This window comes from Paramisgurnus dabryanus, chromosome 23 (genome assembly GCF_030506205.2).
Source record: "Paramisgurnus dabryanus chromosome 23, PD_genome_1.1, whole genome shotgun sequence".
Lineage (NCBI taxonomy): Eukaryota > Metazoa > Chordata > Actinopteri > Cypriniformes > Cobitidae > Paramisgurnus > Paramisgurnus dabryanus.
Window position 1 is genome coordinate 945,018 of NC_133359.1, and position 25,063 is coordinate 970,080.

The 25,063-nt window shown below is 37.5% G+C and overlaps 1 protein-coding gene across 2 annotated transcripts; it reads left to right on the plus strand.

Moving 5' to 3' along the window:
- On the plus strand, nucleotides 1–24,785 carry spg11 (SPG11 vesicle trafficking associated, spatacsin). Of its 2 annotated transcripts, none has more exons than XM_065277328.2 (41): nucleotides 1–429; nucleotides 1,106–1,281; nucleotides 1,370–1,597; nucleotides 1,691–1,886; nucleotides 2,463–2,600; nucleotides 2,793–3,166; nucleotides 3,251–3,396; nucleotides 3,599–3,731; nucleotides 5,405–5,560; nucleotides 5,652–5,830; nucleotides 5,966–6,142; nucleotides 6,314–6,385; nucleotides 9,110–9,237; nucleotides 9,317–9,498; nucleotides 9,600–9,810; nucleotides 10,396–10,605; nucleotides 10,739–10,845; nucleotides 10,992–11,137; nucleotides 12,064–12,228; nucleotides 12,739–12,805; nucleotides 12,959–13,124; nucleotides 13,312–13,520; nucleotides 13,609–13,717; nucleotides 13,836–13,995; nucleotides 15,027–15,263; nucleotides 15,343–15,543; nucleotides 15,618–15,725; nucleotides 15,822–15,990; nucleotides 16,062–16,276; nucleotides 17,599–17,748; nucleotides 17,830–18,376; nucleotides 18,497–18,642; nucleotides 18,719–18,923; nucleotides 19,017–19,154; nucleotides 20,408–20,541; nucleotides 20,869–20,976; nucleotides 21,063–21,231; nucleotides 22,142–22,218; nucleotides 22,817–22,972; nucleotides 23,693–23,844; nucleotides 24,313–24,785. In XM_065277328.2, the coding sequence occupies exons 1-41, from the start codon at nucleotides 224–226 to the stop codon at nucleotides 24,491–24,493; spliced, it is 7,134 nt and encodes a 2,377-aa protein (XP_065133400.1). In that variant the 5' UTR covers nucleotides 1–223; the 3' UTR covers nucleotides 24,494–24,785. The 2 variants fall into 2 exon arrangements, with proteins under 2 accessions (XP_065133400.1, XP_065133401.1); XM_065277329.2 differs by having other exon boundaries at nucleotides 18,719–18,914.
- Nucleotides 24,786–25,063: the final 278 nt, after the last annotated feature.

The following is a 25,063-nucleotide window of genomic DNA, read 5'->3' on the forward strand; positions in this document are numbered from 1 at the left end:
GCGATGGTCAGCTGTACGCTTGTTTAGTTGACTCTGGTTAATGTTTTGGATTTAAAACAGATGTTTTCTCTTTCCAGAGGTCCATTGCTTCGTGAATTTTGTAATAGTGTAATGTTTAAACAGGTTTAGGGATAATGGCGAATGCATTACGGACCGACGAGTTTCTGTATTCAGGACTTCAGTTAATCTCACTTCCTCAGTGTTGAGTTTGGGTTAGTTAAGGATGTTAGAGGTGTTAAACAGCTCAGATCAGGCGCTGGAGGTGGATTTACTGCTGTGTGATCATGATGTTTGTGACAGTGTTGACATCAGATTGGCTAAAGGTTCATCGTTTATGTGTTGTTTGGATAGTGAAGGTAAATTGAGTTTGATAAACATCTGTGACAGCAGCTCATCAGTACATAAACTGCACGAGGCTTCATACACAGAGTGAGTCTATCTGACAGCATACTCTATAATCAATGCACATTACTTGCTATACTACTTTAATATTATTATGTATTATTTTGTATATATAAGTATATATGTGTCTGTTACAATGTATAGTGCATGCACATGTGTTTATGTGCGTGTGAATACAAGTTAAAGTTGTATAAAGGGTTGGACACTCTTAGAAACTTTGAAATGAAGGCTAATTTATTCATAAGTAAAATAATAACTAAACGTAAATGGTCCTTTTAGGGCTGCAAAATGATTAATCATGACTAATCGTTTGCAGAATAAAAGTTTTTGTTTACATATGCGTGTGTGTACTGTGATCTTCTTCAATCAATACTGTTTTAAAATATTACATTTATTACGTTTTGCATTGTTGCCGGGCAGCATTACAGTGCATATGTTTTAACCCTATGGTTTTAACTGAAGTACATACGTGTAAGTAGATACATAAATCTGGAAATAAGAAAAGCACCTCAGAAAGTCAAATGAGGGAATAACCAGAAGTTTGGTGTTTTAAAATGTGTAAAATTATTTTAGTAAAGAATGAGTACTGAATGTGTGTCCAAAGGTTTGACTGTTGCTCTGTATATCATATTGATTGATCGATTGATCGATTGATTTAGTTTGTGGAGAATATGTCATGTTGTCATTGATCTCTTCTCTTTAGTTTTTGTTGGGAAGATCTGTCGGACCACAACAGACACAATGTCAACCCAAATCTGCTGGCTGTGGACTCTCAGTGCAATCTCAGACTTTATAAGGTGGTCTCACATGGTCAAGTGGTCCTGGTGTCTGAGGTCTCATCAGATTCTCTACTGGAGTCTGTCAAAGACAATCAGTCAGGTGAAAATAAAACCACACATTCAAGCCCTGCATTACAACACAAAGCTCTGTCTGTATTTAATCTCCATATATTCTCATTCTCACACAGAGATGGCAGAGATGAGGACTGTGAGACTGCTGTCTTTCACCGATGGCCGCTGTTTGTTGCTAGTGAACACTTGTGTTGTGATCCAGGTCAGGTGGATTCAAGAGTCCTCACATCTGGAGTCATTGTCCAGCTGTCGGCTCAGTTTAACCCCTCAGATCCAGGACATGTGTGTCGACTATCATCTGTGTCGTGCGATTCTGTTTGTTCTGCTCAGTACTGGCGTGACATGTATCCTTCATCATACAAACCTCTAACATCATCTCTGAAATAATAATGAGATATATAACATTATAATGGACATTTCTTTAACTTGTCTCTCAGATGTGTTTGACAGCACCGATGGTAAACTCCTGGCTACTGTGGATTTTCTGTCGTACTGCGGTTTAGGACAGACAGACACAGACTCTTCTCCACCCGTAACCTGCTGTCTTTTCCAGATCTCACATGACCTCAACACAGCTGTAGTTGTCACCTGCCAAAACCAAGCACTCGCCATTGACCTGAACGACTACTTCCGGTACATAAACTGGACAACATGTAATTCTTAAAAAAAAAACTAAAAGAAAATGTTTGACTTTATTATATTTCTCTTGACATTTATCCTCATCTAGAATGTCTGACCTCATGCAGGCTACTAGTTAATGTTGATGAATAGCAACACTAGTATAATGCATTGGCAATGCAACCATTATAAAATCTTTCTAGTAGTTATTGCAGTAATTAAGTTGCAGTTAATAATGTTAGACTAGATATAGTGGTTTTATTATTGGAATAAATGAAGATGCCCCATAATCCCCTGCAGCATTCCCATTCACCTTCTCATTGAAAAATGTTTGACTTTAAATGTGTTAGATTTATGCATTTGACAGATGAGTTACAGTGCTTTACAAGGTATACATTTTTATCAGTATTTTAAGTTTTGACGTGTGATAAGTTGACATAACTTATAAAACAAGCTGAAATTGAAACATAATTTTTTAATGCCATTTGACATTTTTATGGTGCATTTTCGCTGCTTTTGTTACAGATGTATAATTAAATGTGAATGCTATTTTATCTTGACTCTAAATGTCCGTCTCATGTCTTAAATCAGGATGTATCCAGATCACCTATGTTGTCGTGCGGCCCCTAATCGTCCATTTCTGAGGCCCGTGGAATCATGGGATCATGACAGCCTTTCAAGCTCCGCCCACAGCCTTTTAGTACTGGATACACAGCTCCAAACAGACAGGTAAAAGTCGACAAGGTCATTGTTATTAACATGTGTATCATTGCATGTGTATGTGTCTGTATGAAACACATAGATGGACCTTTCCAAGCCTACACTTGCCATATGCATTAGTACACAAGCAAAATAGTGTGCAGTCTGCTTGTTATCCATTCCTATGTGCACATTTACAGCAAATGTTCTGAATGTTTTTAGGTCGTGGGAGTCTCGTCTGTCTTCACTGTATAGCGGCTGTAAAACCCTGAAGCGTCCGGGTCACAGTTCACCCTGGTACAGAGATTTCCCACACGTTGAGTGTCATCGGGCAGCAGCCACTGCTAAACTCTCCCGGCCATCCGTGAAGCAAGGGGGCGCTGTGATGTGTTTTAATGTTCCTAAAAGAGCTACAGCAGCAATGCTGACCGTGTCCGAGTTCTCCGCGGTGGTAACATTTGTTGCTCCTGAGAACAGTAACACATGTGTGGCTTACTGGGACCTGGAGAGTCAAAATGTCACATATCACCACACAGATACACCTGCTGTACCTGTCCAGCGGTCAGCGGAGGAACACCTGTGTCTCTTAATGAAGAGTGAGACATCTGTTCATTATCTGCTTTATAAACGCTGGAATGATGTTGATGATGAATGTATTTGACCTGAACTGTGTGTTGTAGGGTCGGGTCTGTCTGTGGTTCTGTTCTGTGTGACCCAGGAGGAACTCTTAAACAGACTGATGGTTTTTGGCACAGCCGGGACGGTCGACTCGCTGTGCCATCTAAACACCTGGGGACGTTGTTCAATTCCCATACATGCTCTGCAGGTACACACATATAAACTCACTAGGGTTGCACTAGGTAGTTTAAAAAATGATTAATATTTTGATCTAAATTTTTAATAATTCCCGTTAAGTTTCCAATTTGAAATATTTCCAAAATTCCCCAGTTTAAATGATCATGGAAATGTTATGCCCTTTTCCAAACCTTAAACTCACTAACATAACATAAAGAATATTTTAATTTCAGGCCGGACTAAAGAACCACCAGCTGGACACGGTTGATTTCTTCTTGAAGAGTAAAGAGAACATCTTGAGTCCAGCATCTGGGTTTGTTCTGCCCGATCAAACGTCATCGGTCTCCAGCCAAACCCAGCTGAGGAGTAAGACGTCTGTTTTTAATGAGATCTTCTGATAACTAACGACCTTCTCCATCCGCAGCTTAATTAGCAGAGTCGCTTTCATTACGATGACCCTTAAATGTTCTTCTGAAGTTTTCTGTTAGATCTTTCTGGCCACTACCAGGCAGAAAAGATCAAGTTAATGTGAAGTTTAAGTTTTGCATGAAGGTCAAACCTGCTGCGTATTGGAGCTTTAGCTCAAGATACCATTTGGCTAAATTACACTTTTATCAAATGTGATTTTTCATCGGTTTAAAAATAGGATATATCTAACTTATTTCCTGCTTGCTGTTGAAAGATTTTGTCCAGTTTAGCAATAAAAATAACACTAAGTACTTCTGAGATTAGATGCACAAAACATCAAGCTATGATTTCAAACGAATTGTACATCTTAAAGTTCACACAACACCCAGTGTTTCTGCTCATCTCATGTTAATCTTGAGTATCTATAGAGTAGTATTACATCCTTCATATCTCTGAAGAGTCTTTAGTTTTATAAGATTTATAAAAGACAGATCAGCTCTAGCAAATGTTTCTGGAAAAGCACAAAATCCTGGAGACGTCCAGTGGGAGGAGCGAATCACAACACACACAAAACATTATCCCACTATCTCTGGAGAACTTATAATGTTAACGACACAAACCTGTAGTGAATCATATGCACTTACACGCCAATTGCCAACAAAATATAGAGATTTGAAGCAGTTTTACTTACCGCCTGTGACTCATGACCCGGTTGGACCCCCCCCCCCCCATTTCAACAAAATCCAGCGTTAAACAATCACAATCGCAAAACTCCGCTATAACTCATGCTATTGTTGTGCCAGTCTGGATATAAAACAAAGCTGTGATGTGCAGTGATGTCTGTATCTTCTACTGGAAGGATTAACACTAATGAGCATCCTCACTCTTACTCTGATTGACGTGTGGGCGTGGTTTTTGGGGGGGAAGTTCCCATTAAAGCAATATGGGGTCTCTGATATGTAACAGGTACCCATGTTCGAAAAAAACTTTCTGAAATTTGTAGGAAAGAGGTGGGATGAGTTTGGCACAGAAATACTCTGTATATTTAGCAGGAGGATTACAACTCTTAAACTGTGTTAATAAGTCAAAATGCATGTAATAGCAATAAACTCCGCCCCCTTTAATGTGTCATGTGCAGAGAGCTGGACTGCAGTCGGTATAGAGAAGTGTGTTGTGTTGGAGTTTGGTTTTAATAGCGCTTAGGTTTTGTATTAATCATAAAGATCAAGAAGAGAACATAATGGAGTGTTTTAAGATACTTATACTTATACTTATTACTTTATTTGTCCCTGTTAAGGGAAATTTGTCTTGGGCAGTACAGGTAAAGGTAAAGTATGGCTGCACAACAGAAAAACACCTTCATCAACATCGATTTCACAATTATACAGTAATGTCCTTTGAATTTGAATTTAACAGCCTTATAGCCAGAGGAACAAAAGAATTCCTATAGCGGTTGTATCTGAACCTTGCAGTGCGGAACCGTCGACCAGATGGTAATAATTCAAATTCAGGATAGAGAACATGAGATGGGTCCAGAGTCAAGATAAAGCAGATCTATTAGATTTTAGAGCAAGTTACTACAGCTGTAAAGGTAGATGGATGTTTTAATATTGCACGTCTGTGTGTGTCAGATATTCATGCTCTGTGTCCGGCTCTGGATTTACTACGGTCTGCCATTCAAGACACACACACAGAAGCACAGAGTCGACAGTTCTGTGAGCAGTTACTGAGCATCACGCTGACCTTCCTCAACACACAGAGCAGAGTCCTCCTCACCAGCACACACGGTAAACACACACACACACATCATCATCTCACTCTATTCACTTCACTTTACATTTCATGCCTGTTTTAAAGAAATGTTTGCTCATCTGCTAGAGCTGGATGTCCACCTGCAGGAGTGTGTGCAGATTTTAGATGGCTACATCTCAGACCTGAGGGCTTACATGAAGAAATATCCGTTTTCAGATGGGGGCGACACTGAGATGCCCATCCGTCCTCGAGCCCCTGCATCTGATGCTGCTACTGAACACGAGTGGCTGTCTCTGTCTGATGAGGTCACTTCTCATGACACCATAAATACAGATCTCTCACGTTATAAATAACAAAACTTTCACTTGACTCCCTGTTTCTAGTTTTGATGAACTATCAACTTTATTTAAAGTCCATTTCTGTTCATGTGTTTGTTTCAGGAAGTTGTTCAGCGTGCTGTATTGAGCAGACAGATTCCGTATGCGCAGGCTTTTCTGCGCAGGCATGGCTCTGTTGGATGCAGTCTTGAGGACATCAGGAAGACCGGATTGCGATGCGTCTTCACCTGTCTCACTCACAGAGACCTGCAGCGGGCTGAGACGCTCCTCACAAACATGGTACACAAACACACAGGGCTGTCAATCTATTCATGTCAAAACAACATGTACTACTTAAAAGTCTTAAACAACAGCTTCGTCAATCTGATTGGTTGGCTTTATTGTCCTATATGAGCTGGATGATTTGGTCTAATGTGTTTTAGAGCTGACTGTCTGTTTCATCTGTTTCAGGGCTTTAATGTAAAGGAGCGACTTCACAGTATCTGTGTTTACACTGCTGACCGGGATCTAAGGGCTTTCATGGTGAGTTAGTCCTGAAGAATAAAACAACAGATAGGTGATAGAGACCAGGGACCTGTACCACGAAAATGGTTAAACAAACTCCGGGTTACAGGATTAGTTTCAAGTTGACAAAACCAAGCTAATGTGAACAGGCCTTGTTGGTACAAGCTATTTTCAAAGCCACACTGAAACAAATGACTTTCTTATTTGGTATTTTTGTCTCGTTTTCAGTAGAAATATCAAAAAATTCTTAATTTAAGATGTATTCTCTACACGAGCAAGGACCTAGGAAAATAAGTCAAGTTTATAGACAAAAAAAAGATACAGTTTAAGTGAATTTGTGCTCAAAACAAGCAAAAAAATCTGCCAATGGAATAAGAATTTTTTTCTTGAAATAAGTTTATAAATAAATTTAATATCTTTGGTCTAAAAATTTGCCATTTTTCCTAGGTCATTTTGCTCATCAAGAAAATACATCTTTATTTAAGAATATTTAGATACTGAAAACAAAACAAAAATACTAATTAAGAAAGTCTGTTTTTTGCAGTGCAGGATTTGCACAAACTAATCCTTAAATTACCTGGCTAACCAACTAAACTGACTTCATGGTATAGGCCCCAGTTAATAGTGAGAATATTAAACTACACTAGAGTCTTACCATTATTTTTATTAACTCAGCGAAGTGAGAAGGATTGAAAAACATGCATTTAACCTTAGATTTATGGGGTGTTCTCGTGGACAGGGACTAGACATTAGTTTAATTAGGAAATATAACTACAACCCCAAAACAGAAAAAGTTGGGACACTGTAGAAATTGTGAGTAAAAAAGGAATGGAATAATTTACAAATCTCATAAACTTATATTTTATTCACAATATAATATAGATAACAAATCAAATGTGGAAAGTGATACATTTTGAAATGTCATGCCAAATATTGGCTCATTTTGGATTTCATGAGAGCTACACATTCCAAAAAAAGTTGGGACAGGTAGCAATAAGAGGCCAGAAAAGTTAAATGTACATATAAGGAACAGCTGGAGGAGGACCAATGTTTAGGAATAGGAATGTTGTCCTATTCTTGTCTAATACAGACTTCTAGTTGCTCAACTGTCTTAGGTCTTTGTCGCATCTTTCGCTTTATGATGCACCAAATCTTTTCTTTGGGTGAAAGATCTGGACTGCAGGTTGGCCATTTCAGTACTCAGATCCTTCTTCTATGCAGTCTTGATGTTGTAATTGATGCACTATGTGGCCTGGCATTGTCATGTTGGAAAATGCAAGGTCTTCCCTGAAAGAGACGACGTCTGAATGGGATCATATGTATCTAGAACTTGGATAAACCTTTCAGCATTGATGGTGCCTTTCCAGATGTGTAAGCTGACCATGCCACATGCACTCATGCAACCCCAAACCATCAGAGATGCAGTTTTCTGAAATGAGCGCTAATAACAACTTGGGTTGTCATTGTCCTCTTTAGTCCGGATGAAATGGCATCCCAGTTTTTCAAAAAGAACTTCAAATTTTGATTCGTTGGACCACAGAACAGTTTTCCACTTTGCCAAAGTCCATTTTAAATGAGCCTTGGCCGAGAGAAAACGCCTGCGCTTCTGGGTCATGTTTAGATATGGCTTCTTTTTTGACCTATAGAGTTTTAGTTGGCAACGGTGAATGGCACGGTGGATTGTGTTCACTGACAATGTTTTCTGGAAGTATTCCTGCCCATGTTATGATTTCCATTACAGTAGCATTCCTGTATGTGATGCAGTGCCGTCTAAGAGCCCGAAGATCACGGGCATCCGGTATGGTTTTCCGGTCTTGACCCTTACGCACAGAGATTGTTCCAGATTCTCTGAATCTTTGAATGATATTATGCACTGTAGATGATGATAACTTCAAACTCTGTGCAATTTTTCTCTGAGAAACTCAGAAAACTATTTTTCGCTGCAGCATTGGGGGAATTGGTGATTCTCTGCCCATCTTGACCTCTGAGAGACACTGCCACTCTGAGAGGCTCTTTTATACTCAATCATGTTGCCAATTGACCTAATAAGTTGCAAATTGGTCTTTCAACTGTTCCTTATATGTACATTTAAATTTTCTGGCCTCTTATTGCTACCTGTCCCAACTTTTTTTGGAATGTGTAGCTCTCATGAAATCCAAAATGAGCCAATATTTGGCATGACATTTCAAAATATCTTACTTTCAACATTTGATATGTTATCTATATTCTACTATTAATAAAATATAAGTTTATGAGATTTGTAAATTATTCCATTCCTTTTTTACTCACAATTTCTACAGTGTCCCAACTTTTTCTGTTTTGGGGTTGTAGTTTAAACAAACATGCCTTACTAAAAACATTACTTGTGTGTATTTTAAGGCAAAACAAAGGGCACTGATATAATTTAAGATATGTCAGTGCAAGTTGTTTTCAGTTTGCACAGCTTTTACATTTATTTTAGTCTAGGACTAGTCTAATCTAGTCTAATAATTATATATCATTGATCTACAGTCCATACACAGGATTTACTTTAATTTACTGATGAATCCCTTGCTTAAATTTTTTAATGACATAGTAACTAGTTACACTCAACATTGGATTTGATCCACTTTTAAAATGTATCTAAAATCCCAACATCTAAACTCACTTGGATTTGGACAATTGTTTACTTGTATGTGTATTATTGATTCATTATGATCAGTATTACCTGTAGTTAAAGTTAGAGATGATTGTCATTGTCAGGTTAAAGAGCTCCAAAGGCAGAGTTACCTGTCAGCTGTGGAGGTTCAGCAGGTGGAGTTTATTAAAACCATTGAGACTTTATGTTCAACGCCTGCGACGAGATGCCCAGACCCTTTGGACCCCAACAGGTGATCAAACAGAACAAACCTTTTAGTTATTTTCAAAGGCTTCGTATCGCAGTTTGACACAGAGTTTGTTTTTGTCCAGGGTTCTGCAGATGACCCGGTCTGATCCAGAGAGCAGAAGAGTGCTGGAGAAGATCGTAAAGGAACCAGAAGCCTCCTCCTCCTCCTCCAGGTCTTTACTGGATTCTGTGCGTCTGGACTGGGTCAGATACTGGGACACAGACACACAGAGTTTTGTTCTTCTCTCCAGACTACAAGACTCAAGTGAGTTTGACTTCTTACATTGTGTGTTTTCATTTTCACACAGTTACACTTTCCTCTGATATGTTTTTGGATGCGTGATGTTATTATTGTTTTTATTGTAGCTGTGGGTTCGTGTGACCCCGTCGCGCTGTGGTCGTATCTCACCTCTCTTCACGATTTGGGCCGTGTCACCTCATGGGTCTGCAGTATGACAACAGCAGATACAGAGACCACCGCTGCCCCCTGCTGGCCTCTACTGACACCACACACCATCAACAACTACAGCCGGTGTGGGGAATACCTGCGAAATCAAATCCTGGACCTGCTTGCTCGGTGAGCAACACAGGAAATACAAATCCATCAAATGCATTCAGTGTTACAGAGCAATTTTCTGGAAAATGTTCTTAACTCTTTCTTAGACAGCAATTACATTTTTTTTTACCATTTTTATGATTTTTACAAAAGTTTAACGCCTTTCAGAAAATGTTCTTTTTTAAATATAGAAACATACAATATAGCAAATAAATGAACAGAGCCACTGCTTTCAAACAAAACAAAAACGTTTCATCCTACTTTCTTCTTTTTATCACCTTTCAAATATGGGTAGGTTTCTAAAAAAATACCAGCAAATACTCAACAAAAAACTGAGATAATTGAATTTTTGTAAAAGACTTTTGTTAGAGATCAGATTCAGAGTGATGATCAAAACATACACACATTTTTTTTACTCTTTTTAAATCAGTGGATGCTTCAGTGTTTTTTAAGTTGTGTAAGAGTGACACCTAGTGGATAATAGTGGAAATATGGATTGCCATAAAAACTCCTCATTGGTAGGGAAGCGTTTTCTCTTAATTGGTAAGATAAATTATTAATGGCAGGGGAAGAGTTAATATAATTTCTCTCCCTGTTTGATTTCAGCCAGGGGTTGTTTGTCCAATCAGAGATGGATGATTTTGAGCAGTTGCTATGGCGATTGGCTCAAGCTGGAGGAGTGATGCAGGATGGAAGCGGCCCACCTGTCCCACAATACCTTTCTTCACAGGGTCAAGAGTTTCACCAGCGGTTTATTCTGCACTGTCTGGAGAACAGTCTGCAGTATTTGCTCTACACGTACCTGCAACACTACAGGTGAATCACAGATCAGTTCTGACAGTATTTATGATATATAAAGTTATTCTAGGTTTAAGATCTTCTGTCTGTCTGAGATGAGCAGAGATCACCATGAGGTATTTCATGACTGATGTCTCTTTCTTCTCATCAGGTTAACTCCTGGGAATTGGCCGGGTCTGACTGACAGGAACCTGTTGGAAAGTTTTCCCTGGTTTGAAATGATGCTGAAATTACAGCGAATCACCAGAGATCTCAAAGGTAAAATTTATTCAAGTTTATTTAAAAGTTTAATGAAGTTTTTCTTAAAAAATTTTCTTAAACTTTTGGTCCATATATTTTGAGGATTTAGTTTTCCTGTGATCATCTTTGTATTTGATAAGCTCTTCACTGATGTTTGCGTTCAGACCCAGAGCGAGTGTTCAGAGCGAGTCTGACTGGAGCTCAGGTCTTGTTGCCGGGCAGTCAGGCGAGCATTAGCAGTATGTTACTGGAGGGTCACAGTCTACTCGCCCTATCTACAATCATGTTCAGACCGGGCGGCATTGATCAGGTCAGAATCAATACCTCCGATCAATACCTTTATTTCAAATGTAAACTTTAGACATTTTATGAACTATAAATAACTTTGCAACTTGTTAACTACCAGTCATTAAAATATGACTTAAAAAATCGACTATAAGTAACTTACACCTACATTTTAACTTATTCTACTAACCATAACCTCTTCCCTTACCAGTTGACAAAGATGACATGTTGACCAGTTGACATGTAGTTGCAAAGTTATTTATAGTTAGTATGTCTGAAGTGGACTATCAAGAAAATGTGTAATCACATTACCATTTCACTTTCACAGATGATTAACTCTTTCCCTGCCAATAAAGAATTTTTAAGGCAATCCATATTTCTGCTATTATCCACTAGGTGTCGCTCTTACACAACTTATAAAACACTGAAGCATCCACTGATCCAAAAACAGTAAAAACTCTGTGTATGTTTTGATCATCGCTCTAAATGTTATCCATAACAAAAGTCCTTCACATAAATGCAATTATCTCAGCTATATTTTTGAAGAAACCTACTCTAATTTGAGAGCTGATAAAAAGAGAATAAATGAAGATACGATGAGACTTTTTTAAAGAAGAGGGTCTGTTCTTTCATTTGATATATTGTATGTTTATATATTTTTAAAGAAGAACACTTTCTGAAAGGCATTAAACTTTTGTGAAAATTATAAAAAATGGTGGCACTTGCTTGCAACTTTAAAAAAAAAACGTTGGTGGGGAAAGAGTTAACACATTTCAAATCAATATAAGATCACTTTGCCTTTCACAGTGAGCTGTGTCATCACTGGGACACCAAACAAAAAAATACCAAATAAAATTTTGAGAGGTTGAAACAAATTACAAACACATCTGCTGTCTTTTACTATCTGTTAATCTGTCTTGTATAACATGAGTCATTTTTCTTTAATAATAGGCATTGCGAGAAGGAGAGACGGGTCAGGACCCTTTGAGTCGAGTGGATCCTCAGCTGTTGAGAATGGCTCTGAGTGCGTATCCCAAACTTAAAACGGCCCTTTTCCCTCAGATCAGCCCTCGTGGGGTCTCCGTCTGTGATATATCTCTCTATCAACTCATGCAGGTATTTCTTTCAGTTCTTATACTGTCACCTTTATTTTGTATTAGGTGTTATTCACTTAAATATCCAGCTATGACTTTTATGTGGTCTGTTATAATACATTTTTATGGAGTTCTGGACATTTTAATGTAATATTATGACAATAATCAGATGAACTTATTCCCAGCAAAACCAGAATTAAATTTTTTTCTCACTTTGAATAAAAGATGTCTGAGTCTGATGCTCATTACCACTGACAGCAGATCTTTGTGTTTAAATGTAAAAAACTCCCATAGGATGTTGAGTTTGTTTGAGAACTTCATTGCTTTGTCAAGAACCCATCTGCCCAAAACCGTACAGGAACGCTTTTTGTGATAAGGTTAAAAACCACCATTAGAAACTGCTGGACTGTGAAGATTTTAATGGACTTTATGGGAAATAGAAAACGATTGGCCGCCATCTGAGGGCAACCTGAATGTGAGATACAAAACTCAATTTTAATTGTGTGTGTGTTTTTTTTTTTTGTCTGTGTAGTCTTTGCAGCCATTGGATTCCTCCAGACTGTTCAGCTGGCAAGCAGGGAACGCAGTGGGCAGCACCGGTGGGCATTTACATATCATCACACTGCAGAGAAATCTCATACATCAAAGCATTTTCATAAAAATTATTATCATCATTATCAGATTATATGACTGTGTGCGTGTGTGGTTTACTCCATTATTAAATCATTTGTGTTTGGTCTGTTATTTTCCAGAAACGTCTGGCGAGCCGCCCCATTTCTCCAGCTCTCACCTGGTCAACAGATTTGCTATCATTGAGAATCTGGACTATCTCTATTATCTGAGCCGCGGTCGCCCGGCGTTTGCCTATGGGGTTTTTCTGACACAACATCTCATCAACTGCAGTAATGCAAAGTTACAGTGAGTAAAGAACGACCCATTACACACACGTTTAGACTGACCGAACATTGACATTCAGCTTTAAAGAAGCTCAAAGGTTTGAGATCGAGGGTTTGCTCATTTGTTAGATTTAAAAACATAATCTAGAAATGTAATCTGAAGGGAAGGAAAGATAAATACAGAAAAAGTAACTTGTCTTTGTCCTCAGGTTAAGTCAAGCTGTGGAGCAGGTCTTCTCTTTATCTCTGTTAAACTTCAACACTTCATCTGTGACGGCGGCTTGCGTGTGTTTCTGTGAGCTGTTGGGCGTCTGTAGCCTCAAGCTGAGGGTGGATCTTAAAGTCCTCAACCTCATCCTCAAACTGTGGAGACAGGACTGTGAGGATGGAGACAGGGCTTCTGTCAAACAAACACTCGGTAAGAGATAACACGTGGAGTCTGTTGTAAGGACATTGATGCATGTGGAGCCTTTACTCGGTTTATATCGGTTCTCTCTCTCTTGAAGTGGAAAAGGCCGGTAAACTGATCTCCCATGAGAAACAGACGGCTCAGGAGCTGCTGGTCCATCTGGAGGCGGCAGTCAGAGATGCTCTGGAGAAGAAAGCCATCAGTCGGTCAGTGTTTCACAAACATTGTGTCTAAAGGTTATTTTTTAGCATATGGTCTCCCACGTAAGGGGTTTTGATTCTTTTAAAGTATAACAACAAATGTCTGTATTGTGTTGTGTATTAGGTCGTCATATGAGGCGGCACACGAATGGGCTTTACCTGTGCGGTTCTGTCACCTTCACGCTCTGCCTCTTAGCTCCGTCTACCTGCAGGACTGCGCATGTGACGGACAGTGGATTAACTTCCTGTTGTTTGTACAGCTGCACAATTATCCTCCTGAACAGGTTTGTGGTTACACATTTAACCACTGTTCAATGAACATGATTAGTATGGAAGCCCATTTCCGCCACATAAGAAAAAAATCTGGATCTGCTCTGGTAAATCATAATTATTAAAAAACATCATGACTATAAAAGTGTCATAATTATGAGATAAAAAGTTGAAATGATGAGATGAAAGGTTGAAATTATGAGATAAAAAGATGAAAGTATGATATAAAAAGTTATAATTATCAGAAAAACAGTTGAAATTATGAGATGAAAAGTTTATATTATGAGATAAAATGTCATAATTATGAGATAAAAAAGTTGAAATTATGAAATAAAAACTTGAAATTACGGAATAAGTCATAATTTACAGACAAACAGTTGAAATTATGATATAAAAGTCATAATTATTAGCTAAAATGTCATAATTATGATATAAAAATTTGAAATTATGATATAAATTTCATAATTATAAGATCATTTTGAGAAAAGTTGGAATTATAAGATAAAACATTAAAATTATTAGCAAAAATGTCATAATTAATAGATAAAAAGTTGAAATTATGATATCAAATTTCATAATTATAAAATAAAAAGTTGAAATTATGATATAAAAGTTAAAATTATGATATAAATTTCATAATTATAAGATTATTATGAGAAAGTTGAAATTATGAGATGAAATTTCATAATTAGTAGATAAAATAATAAAATTATGAGACATACATTTTAAATTGGATATAAATGTCATAATTATGAGATAAACAGTTAAAATTATGAAATAAAAAGTTACAATTATGGAATAAAAAATTGGAAATTATGAGAAAAAAGTTGAAATTATTAAATAAAATGTCATAATTATGAGATAAACAGTCTAAATTATTAGATAAAAAGTTTTGACTTAATATCTCATAATAATGGCTTTAAAAGTCATAATTTTCATTTTTTATCTCATAATTATGATTTACAAAAGCATGATTTTTATCTTATTTGGCGGATATGGGTTTCCATAGAGATGGCAGAGTCAAACTTTTGTTTTGTTTGGGCAGGTAATCTCTCTGGCTGCCGGTTTCAGTCCGGCTCTGCAGGCTCATATCTCTTTGGCATTTCAAGACCTTCAGCCGATGAGCTCTCATCAGATCAGAGATGAGAACCCAGAACCTTCTCGAGAAGTGTTTCAGGTTCTGCTCAGCAGCCAAGAGAAACCCAATCCCTGGAGATACCTGCTGTGTGAGGCCGTCCGTCAGCACGCTCCTGTTCTCTCTGTACTGGCCGCCTGCCATCAGGTTTGTGGATGTCGAAACAGAAGTTCAGGTGTTTTTCTTTTGGGCCAGTTCAATGTTTTCTATGTAAATTGATTGACAGGGTGCAGATCTGCTTCAGTGTCTCTGTGTTTGGATACTGACGTCTGTAGAGGATGAGATCTCTGAGGAGGCAGCAGCACACATCAACGAGAACCCCAGCCATCACGCCTGGAACCTTCATGATCTGTCCATCTTATGGAAGACCCTCCTCAACAAGAACAGGGTCAGGCCTCTGATTCGTGGCTTTCAGCTCTTTCAGAGGGTAAGATGCGCTCTGATTGGACAAGTTTGATTTATTGTTAGGAAAGATCTTATGAGGGTTTCTCTCTATGACAGGAGTCTCCACTGATTAACATGTTAAGCATGTATGAACTCTGTTATGACTACAAAGATTATCAGAAAGCCAAAGACAAACTTCTGCACTTCCAGAAATGTCTGCTCAATGTAAGATAATCTTCTCTAAACATCATCATATATGACGTCACGTGTCACGCGCAGATTAAACTCAATCGCTCGCTTTATCTCTTTCTCTCTGTGCAGCTGAGGAGCAGCAGTGTTGTGTTGAGTTGTGATGTTTTGCCGGTTCAGTGGGTGGAGTCTCAAGCGTCGGTTCTTCTGTTGGTTCTCCTGAAGCAGTGCAGAACTCAATATGAACTCCGGCGTCTCCTGCAGCTGCTGGTGGACATGGAGCGTCTCCTCAAATCCAACGGTGAAGCAAATGTCCTGCTGAAAATACTTGATCAGTTTGGCTTAAATTCTTCTCATGTCTCGTTTCTTCAGGTCCAGACTTTAAGAAACTCAGTCAGTTGAGTCAGGTGCTGTCGGACACACCCGTGCTGCTCTCTCCGTGTCTTCTGGAAGATTATTCCACCTCCGGCCTGCAGGGGGAGTGCAGGAAGATGCTTGAACAGCTGCAGGATATGGGGCTCTTCACACAGGCGAGGAAAGTTGCGCAGTTAGCTGAGCTGCCCATCGATTGCCTGATTATAACGGAGGTGAATCATCTAAAGATCAAAATATTTATATGATCATGGGACAGGTACTGTGTGACTACATCTGATCAGTATGTGTGTACTTCATCACTACCCAGAGGATAGCGTATCATAATATAGACGTCTTAAAGATACATCATTCAAAGAAGTCAGAAGTCTAAATGATAAAGTAGTTTAATTGTCCAAGAAACTGACTAGCATTTGAATACAGGTAAATCTTGTATCTCAGCACAATGCAAAAAAAGATTTTCTTTCTCACACTGCAAAAAAAATTATTTTCAAGAAAAAAAATATTTGTATTTTTGTATTGTTTTCAGTAAAAATATATAAAAATTCTTAAATTAAGATGCTTTGTCTTGATGAGCAAAACGACCCAAGAAAATAAGTCTAGTTTTTAGACAAAAAATATCAAATTTAAGTGATTTTGTCCATAAAACAAGCAAAAAAATCTGCCAAAATTTTTCTTAAACACTAAATAAAAAAAAACAATTTGCTTACCTCATTGGCAGATTCTTTTGCTTGATTTATGCACAAAATCACTTAAATTTGATATTTTCGGTCTAAAAACAGGATTTATTTTCTTGGGTCGTTTTGCTCATCAAGAAAAAGCATCTTAATTTAAGAATGTTTTGATATTTTTTCTGAAAACAAGACAAAAATACTAAGAATTTTTTTTCTTGAAAATCATTTTTTGCAGTGTATTATTATTTTTATTTATTTTTTCTTAGTATTTCTGTCTTGTTTTCAGTTAAAATATCTAAAAATTCTTTAATCAAGATGTATTTTCTTGATGTCTTTTGTTTTAGACAAAACATAAAATGTAAGTGAATTTGTGCTTAAAACAAGCAAAAATCTGCCAATGTGGTAAGAAATTATTTCTTGAACCTTTTCTTAAATTAAGAATTTAAGAAATGTTTAAATAAAAAAAAAATGTAGAAAAAGTAAAAAAAAATTCTAAACTATATTGGCAGATTTTTTTTTTTTTTTTTTTTTTTTTGCTTGTTTTATACTGCAAAAAATAACTTTCTTACTTTTCTTAGCTTTTTCTTGATTAGCAAAATGACCTAAGAAAATAAGTCTAGTTTTAGACAAAAAATATACAATTTAAGTGAATTTGTGCTTAAAACAAGCTAAATTCTTACCCCATTGGCAGATCATTTTGCTTTTTTTAAGCACAAATTCACTTAAATTGTATAATTTTTTGTCTAAAAACTAGATTTATTTTCTTAGGTCATTTTGCTCATCAAGAAAAAGCATCTTAATTTTTAGATAATTTGGTAAGAAAGTAATTTAAGTCTTTAAGATGTTTTTATTGTTTCTCAAAGCTCCTGCGAGATCTGTCTGCTCTGAAAGCCAAGCGTCAGTGGGACCGACAGGAGACTCGTCTGGTGTTTTGGAGGAAGTGTCACCAGCAGCTGAAGGTGGATCATGTGGATCCAGAGGCGGCCTGTCAGTTCTTTCTGTCTCAGGCTGAGGTGATTCATGAAGTCATGCGAGTCTTTTAAATATTACCACCAAACAGATTTCCCCTGAGATAACTCGGCTGTTTTTATTAGGAGCCGTTACAATCGGATTCAGAGGCGATTCAGCTTCAGGAACGCTGTCTCCTGTTGGGTCTGGCGGGTCATTGGTTGTCCTGCCGTGAGTCTCCGCTGCCCGTCCTGCGTCTGGCACAGCTGGAGAAACGACAGTGGGAATATCGAATCCAATGGCTGGTGCTTCGTACCGCTTTGGAACAAGAGAGTTTGTTTGCACCCTCCGCTCTCTCTGAAGATTCGTTCGAGAACCTCCTGAAAGAGTTTTCTTTTTCCAAAATGGCCGCCCTGAATGACCAGATGCATTTGAGCGTAGAGGGTCTCCCGGTGACCGAAGAAGACTGTGTGCTATCTGAACGTGACCGTAAAGCATTGAGTGCTCTCATTGGCCAGCTGCTGAACGAGGGGAGCGTGAACGAAGCCAGTCGCGTGTGTCGGTACTTTGGCTTGTATCACAGAGATGTGTGGCTGGTTTTGAGATGTCGTGGTTTGGCGTGTGGAGAGCTTCAGCCTGGACCGCAGGAACTTCACAGCCCGGAAGGAGAGTCGAAACGCAGTTTACCATTATGTGAGAGAAGATTTCATGTCTGCAGTTTCCTAATCTTTATTTTTAAAGTCTGATCTGTAACTCAAAATTTATATAATTTTATCATGAATAAAGACATTTGTGAACCCTTTGTGTTTGTAGCCCCCAGTATGAGCAGTCTGTCATCTTTTGTGGTGGTCTCATCTCCTGAAGATCCAGTCCTGGTTCAGCTCAAACAGCTGGTGGATAAGTGCTGTCATGGCAAGAGTTACTGCAAACAAGTCCTCAGCCTCTATGAGCTTTCAAAGGTACAAATCTCCTTTATTAATTTCATTAAACCACCCTTCTATAATGTGAAGTGAGACAGACGTTTATGTCCATCAGGAGCTTCAGTGCCCATACGCAGAGATCTCATCTCTAGAACCCGAGGCGGTTCTGTGTAAGGTTCTGCTCTCGCAGCAGACTGATCGCTGTAAGAGAGCTCAGACGTTTATCAGCGTTCAGGGTCTGCAGCCCGAGGCCGTCGCTCGGCTCATTTCTTCAGCTGTGGTCGAGGGTCTGCTCGGTTCTTCTCAAGAAGGTGAAACAGGTGACACAATTCTTTCCTGAGGGTTCATCTACACCATCACAGGCTGGGATTTTAACCTGTCTGAAGACTCACAAATGTTCAATCTGTTTTCAGGAGACCATCTCATGTACGGTCCGGTGGACAGCAGAGAGGAGTTCATTCAGCTGGCCAAACTGTGTGGAGACCCAAACCTGGTGGGAATCAGACTGCTGGAGATCATCTCTACGGTTCCTCTGTCAGAGCTCAGCTGCAGTGAGTCCAGACACACAACAGGAACATCCAAGAACCTGACATTAAAGGGGACATATCATGAAAATCCATATTTAAGTGCAAAACACTCCAAAAAATTATTTTCAAGACAAAATGTTCTTAGTATTTTTGTCTTGTTTTCAGTACAAATATCTAAAAATTCTTAAATCAAGATGAATTTTCTTAATGAGCAAAATGACCTAAGAAAATAAGTCTAGGTTTTAGACAAAATTTAAGTCAATTTTGCGTACAACAAGCAAAAAACCTGCCAATGATCTAAGCAAATTTTTCTTGAATTTTTCTTGAATTTATTGTTTAAGAAAAATGTTCAAGATTCTTTTGCTTACCCCACTGGCAGATTTTTTTTGCTTGTTTTATGCACAAATTCACTTAAATTTGATATTTTTACTTATTTTCTTGGGTCGTTTTGCTCATCAAGAAAAAGCATCTTAATTAAAGAAATTTTAGATATTTTTACTGAAAACAAGACAAGTAAAAGATTACTTTCTTGGTTAGTATTTTTGTCTTGTTTTAAGCATGAATATCTAAAAGTTCTCAAGTCAAGATGTATTTTCTTGATGAGCAAAATGACCTAAGAAAATACCTCTAGTTTTGAAACAAAAATATGATATAAAATTTAAGTGAATTTGTGGATAAAACAACTTTTTTTCTTAAATTGGTACTTAATTCAAGAAAAATTCAAGAAAAATATACAATACAAAAATAAAAAATAACAATACAAAAATACTAAGTAAGAAAGTCATTATTTGCTGTGTAATTGGGTTTTCAGTGCTTCTATCAACCTATAAAATATAAAAAAGATGAATCCAGTAACTTAGTTTTGGTAAACCATCCTCTGCAAGCATGTAAAAAAAGCTCATTGAAATTTGGCTCCCCTTGTGATGTCAGAAGGGGATCTTATTATAATAATACCGCCCCTTAATCTGTACTATCCAACCACGGCACTGACATTTAGTGCAGAAAGAGAAAATATTTATCAGCACAATTGAGTTTCAATTTCAACAAACCATCATTATGGTGATCAGTGTTTGCATGTCATCAGCTCATTTGCGTTTAAAAGGACACACAGAAAAAAAACAAAAAACATTTTTGCTCACACTTACTGTACATCTCTACGGTATTTTAAGCTAAAACTTAACATACGTACTCTTTGAAATCTAAAGATTTATTTTACGTCTTAAAAAAGTCTTGTGAAACGTACTATCGTTGAGATTTAATTCTGTGTCTTTCTGCAGTTGTGGAGATCTTGATTTTAGCTCACGATTGCTTCAGTCTGACCTGTAACATGGAGGGTATTGTGAGGGTCCTGCAGGCGGCCAGACACCTCAGTCACACACATCTGGCTCATGGTGAAGGCTATGGACTGCTGGTCAGTGTTTTCACATCTCATATCAATCAGGAGCTCGTGTCATGTCAGTTTCGTTGCAAAACGAGATAACTCCATTTTTTTATTTTTCAGAAATCTTGTTTTTTTGGTTGTCCATTCCAATTAATATCAATTCAGCTGCAGTTGCTTTGTTTTGATTTAAACCTTCATAAATTAAAAAATACAGCACCATAAAACAAAATAATAACATGATAACATAGTAATAAACATGTTTTGACAAAAATGTGAAAAATGGATTTATCTCGTTTTGCAACAAAACTCTTCATTTGTTTTTACAAAGTTTTTCATGGAGAATTGTTGTCCCCACAGGTGCGTTTGCTCACGGGTATCGGCCGCTATAATGACATGACTTACATCTTCGACCTGCTCCATCAGAACCATCGCTTTGAGATGCTACTAAGAAAGAAAGTTGAATCGGTGAGATGTTGATTAATTAACTCGAGTAGATAAATGATGACATCACATCCTCAACTACCACTGTGTGTGTTTGTGTTTACTGACAGAATGTAAGACTGAAGACGGCTCTGTTGGATTATATCAAGCGTTGTCTGCCGGGTGACAGCGAGAAGCACAATATGGTGGCTCTGTGTTTCAGCATGTGTCGGGAGATCGGAGAAAATCACGAGGCCGCTGCACGAACACAGCTTAAGATCATCGAATCTCAGCCGTGGGGTAGATTCACATTTATCACTCTTTATTCACTATTATCACATCTAAATGTTTTACTTTTAATCACATCCAGAGAAAGACAATAATTGACTATAAAACAATATGCAAAAGACTAGGGATGTGCAAAAATATTGATACAGCTATCTATCGTGATCATTTTTCCATGATAGTGTATCGATATTTCAATCTCTACTATATATTTTTTTATCAAATCCCTCTGTGACATCAAAGAACCTCCTCCATCTCTGCTGTAGTTGTCGTTGTCCAGTTGTCTGTCATATACGGCCATTCGCCCAATGTCTCAGAAGAACTGAGAAAATGGCAGAAAATTTAAAAACGCCTGCAGCTTTCAAAGCCAACATGTGGAAGCACTTTGGCTTTACATTTTTTTTTTAAAAAGCAGCTTTTTTAGATTTTTGATAAAAAATAAAAAGTATTGCAATATATCGCAACATGCAACACATTGCATCGTATCGTGATACATTGTATCATGCAGCATGTATCGTGATATGTATCGTACCGTGAGGCCCTTGCAAATACCCAATACCCTACAAAAGACTCATTTAATGTAATGTTATTTTAATGGTGTCTGTTGTAGTGTAATGTGTTTATGAGGTTTAAGATTCAATAAACACATTATTTTCCACATACCGTAGATATGCACCGCCATCGGTTTTTGCAAAGCTCATCGTACTGAACAAGCGTGGTGTGCTCTGATTGGCCAAATACCTCAAACGTGTAACCATGTTTGGAATATCAGCTCCCACAGCACAGCATCTCTATGACATGTCAGCGGCGACAACAATACTACAGCGAGAAATCACATCATATGACCCCTTTAACCTATAGAATAAAGTTAGTGGTATTGTTTGTATGTTTCTGAAATGAGTTTTTTGTGTTTTGTGGAGAGCAGCGATCACTGGGGATCTGAAGAACGCTTTAGTGAAAGTTATGACTTTACTGAAAGATGCAGCTGAGAGTTACTCAAAGGTAACTTTCTTTTTAACAGTTAACATAAAAGTTTTTTCAAAGTATTTATTTATAGAGTTCATTTTTTAATACATGTTTATTGTGAGAGATTTATTCTCTCAGCATCATAGGTAAGTTAATATAGGCTTTATTTATCATCAATTCTTAAAGGGAATGGAAACTTCTCTCATCATTTACTCACCCTAATGCCATCCCAGGTGTATATAACTTTCTTTTCTGTTTTAAAGAGATATTTTAAATCTTTTCATGGCTTTATAATTCTATTATCAATTATTTTCTTACAGTTTTTAAATTCCAATTGCATCCTTCCACAATCATTAAAGTCATCTAAATGTGTGGTAAACATGTTTACAACTGGTGATTTACAAGCTCAGAGCTCATGATCTCTGTTTAGCTTCATACAATGTTGTTATAAAAAAAATTCTCTGTATAGAATCAAAAGAGGATTTGAATTTCTTGAATGCAGTTGTTGCATTTCACTACTAGCATCAGCATCAATAAATGTTGATTAACAGTGAGCATGAATCATTATCCAAAAGTTCACACAAATGATTTCTTTCAGAGAATAAATGATTTGTGTAATGTTTGTGTGTTACAGGACTCGTGTGTGCGTCAGGCTGTTAAATGTGTTAAACTGGCTAAACTGGTCACTCTTCAGTTATATTTTATGAATCATGGACAAGAGCAGCGCGTCATCAATCTACGGCCGGCTGAACTTCACAGTACCATTGTGGCTTTACCGCGCTGTTACCAGGTATTACCTCAAATACACTCTCGATGTGATTATTAATGTGTCAGAAAACAATGAGCTCAGGAGAACTATCATTTACATGAACGACCACATGCAAAATGATCAGGGGTCTCATTTATAAAGCGTGCGTACACACAAAACAGGGCTGGAAACGTCCATACACTGGATCCCACGCAAAGGTTGTGATCTTGACGGGAGAATGGGCTTACAGGGTGGGATCTGAGGATAATTCATCTACACACACTTTTATGTGATCTGGGATTTATAAAGGGAACATTGCTGTGTTTTATAAGTCTTAATATTTTTTGCTTTTGTGCGGATGTAGACTTTTAGTAAGGATCCTTACCTGTGTGTGAAATGAGACCCCTGGAGCGTTTGTTACAGTCACATGGACGACAGCGCCACCTAATGTGTGCTTCAGTTTCTTCATTTTTACACTTTTATTTTCATTATTTTCAATGTAACATCTTTAATAATTTTGCAATCCTTTAGTATCATGTCTAAATAAGTGGGTTTTGTTTAGTGTTTGCTATAAAAGCATGCATGCACTTGCATCTGAATTCTTCATTTGTTTGTTTTACTAGAGTGACATAAACATTATTACTATACTCAGTAATGATAGTTTTTTTTATGTTGACATTTTCCAATTGTGGAACGATTCAGAGCAATATGACGAGTTCATTCAGTGATCTGTGAAGTTAATGTTTTATTTTCTGTGGTCAGGCGTTTGTGTTAGCTGAAGCGTACGACTACAGTCCAGACTGGGCCGAGGTGCTGTTTCACAAGATTATACTGAATGGAGAATTCAGCTACCTGGAGGAGTTTAAACGCCACAGATCGCTGCCCACCAGTCTGTTTGAGGAGATCTCCAAAAAGTAAGTCAGAGCTTCATTATGATGTTTGTTTTCCTGTGAATAAACCTCTCGGTGACAAACCTGTTTCTCATGTCTTCATGTGATTTAGTTTAGATATCCGTCTGCACGGTGTGATTTGGGAAAAAATCAGGGGCGGGATGTTTTTTAAATATTTTTATTTATGAAAATCGTTGTTTATTGTCATGAGAAGCGCTGACAGTAATACTTCATTCTTGATTTATTGTTGTTTGCACTATTGCGTGGCAGTGTTTTTACTTATATTAAATTATGTTAATTTTAGGCCGTTTATATGCCACTTTATGACCATTAATCATTGGGGGGAATACATTTTGTTCCCACCGGGGATAAAAAAAATTATTCATCAGAGGCAGGGATATAAAGACCAGAAAATCACACCTTGCCTGTCTGTATGAGTCGAGTTTATTAAATATGTGTACAGATTTGTAAATGTACTCTTAATGTTTGCAGAATGTTGCATCACAATCCGCCAGCGAGTTCCAGTCAGAATCTGAAGAAGCTGTTATGTCATTGTGAGGACGTTTACGTGCATTATAAACTGGCCTATGAGCACAAGTTTCTGGATGTGGCAAACATGCTGCTTCAAGACTCCAAAACCAACAGCTTTCTGAATGACAGACTGGGCACATAACATCAATTAAACCTCTGAAATCTGTGTAAATACAAATGTTTTGCACTTTAAATTGTTTGTACTGGACATAAATATATCTAATCATGATTGTAATTATTGATTGGATTGGATTTTCCTCAGTTCATATTGTAATTGGTATGTGAATTAACCCTCACATGTTTGGGTGCAGTAAGTGAGAATCACCTCTAGATGTCCCACACATCACATGAGGAGGAAGATCCTGATGATGATATCGTCCTCCTCCTCAATATAACCACAAAGCACTCATCTCATGTAATAAATAATTATATTGCACTTGAAAGTTGAAATGTATGTTTTTATTATCTTATGTTGGCTTGACAGAAAGTTACTTTCATCTACAGAAAGATTTTTACTTTCATAGTGCAAAATCAAGAACTGTGTGTCGTTTTGTGTGGCATAATATTAACTATATAAAAAATTACAGTTGACACTAAAAGTTTTATTTAAACTGGGACATAATTTTCTAGTTTTTATAATTCAAAGTCAATGTAAAGCTTAAGTTTAAAACCCTTCTTCCTGCCAGAGAAGAAATCTTGGCTTATGCTGTTA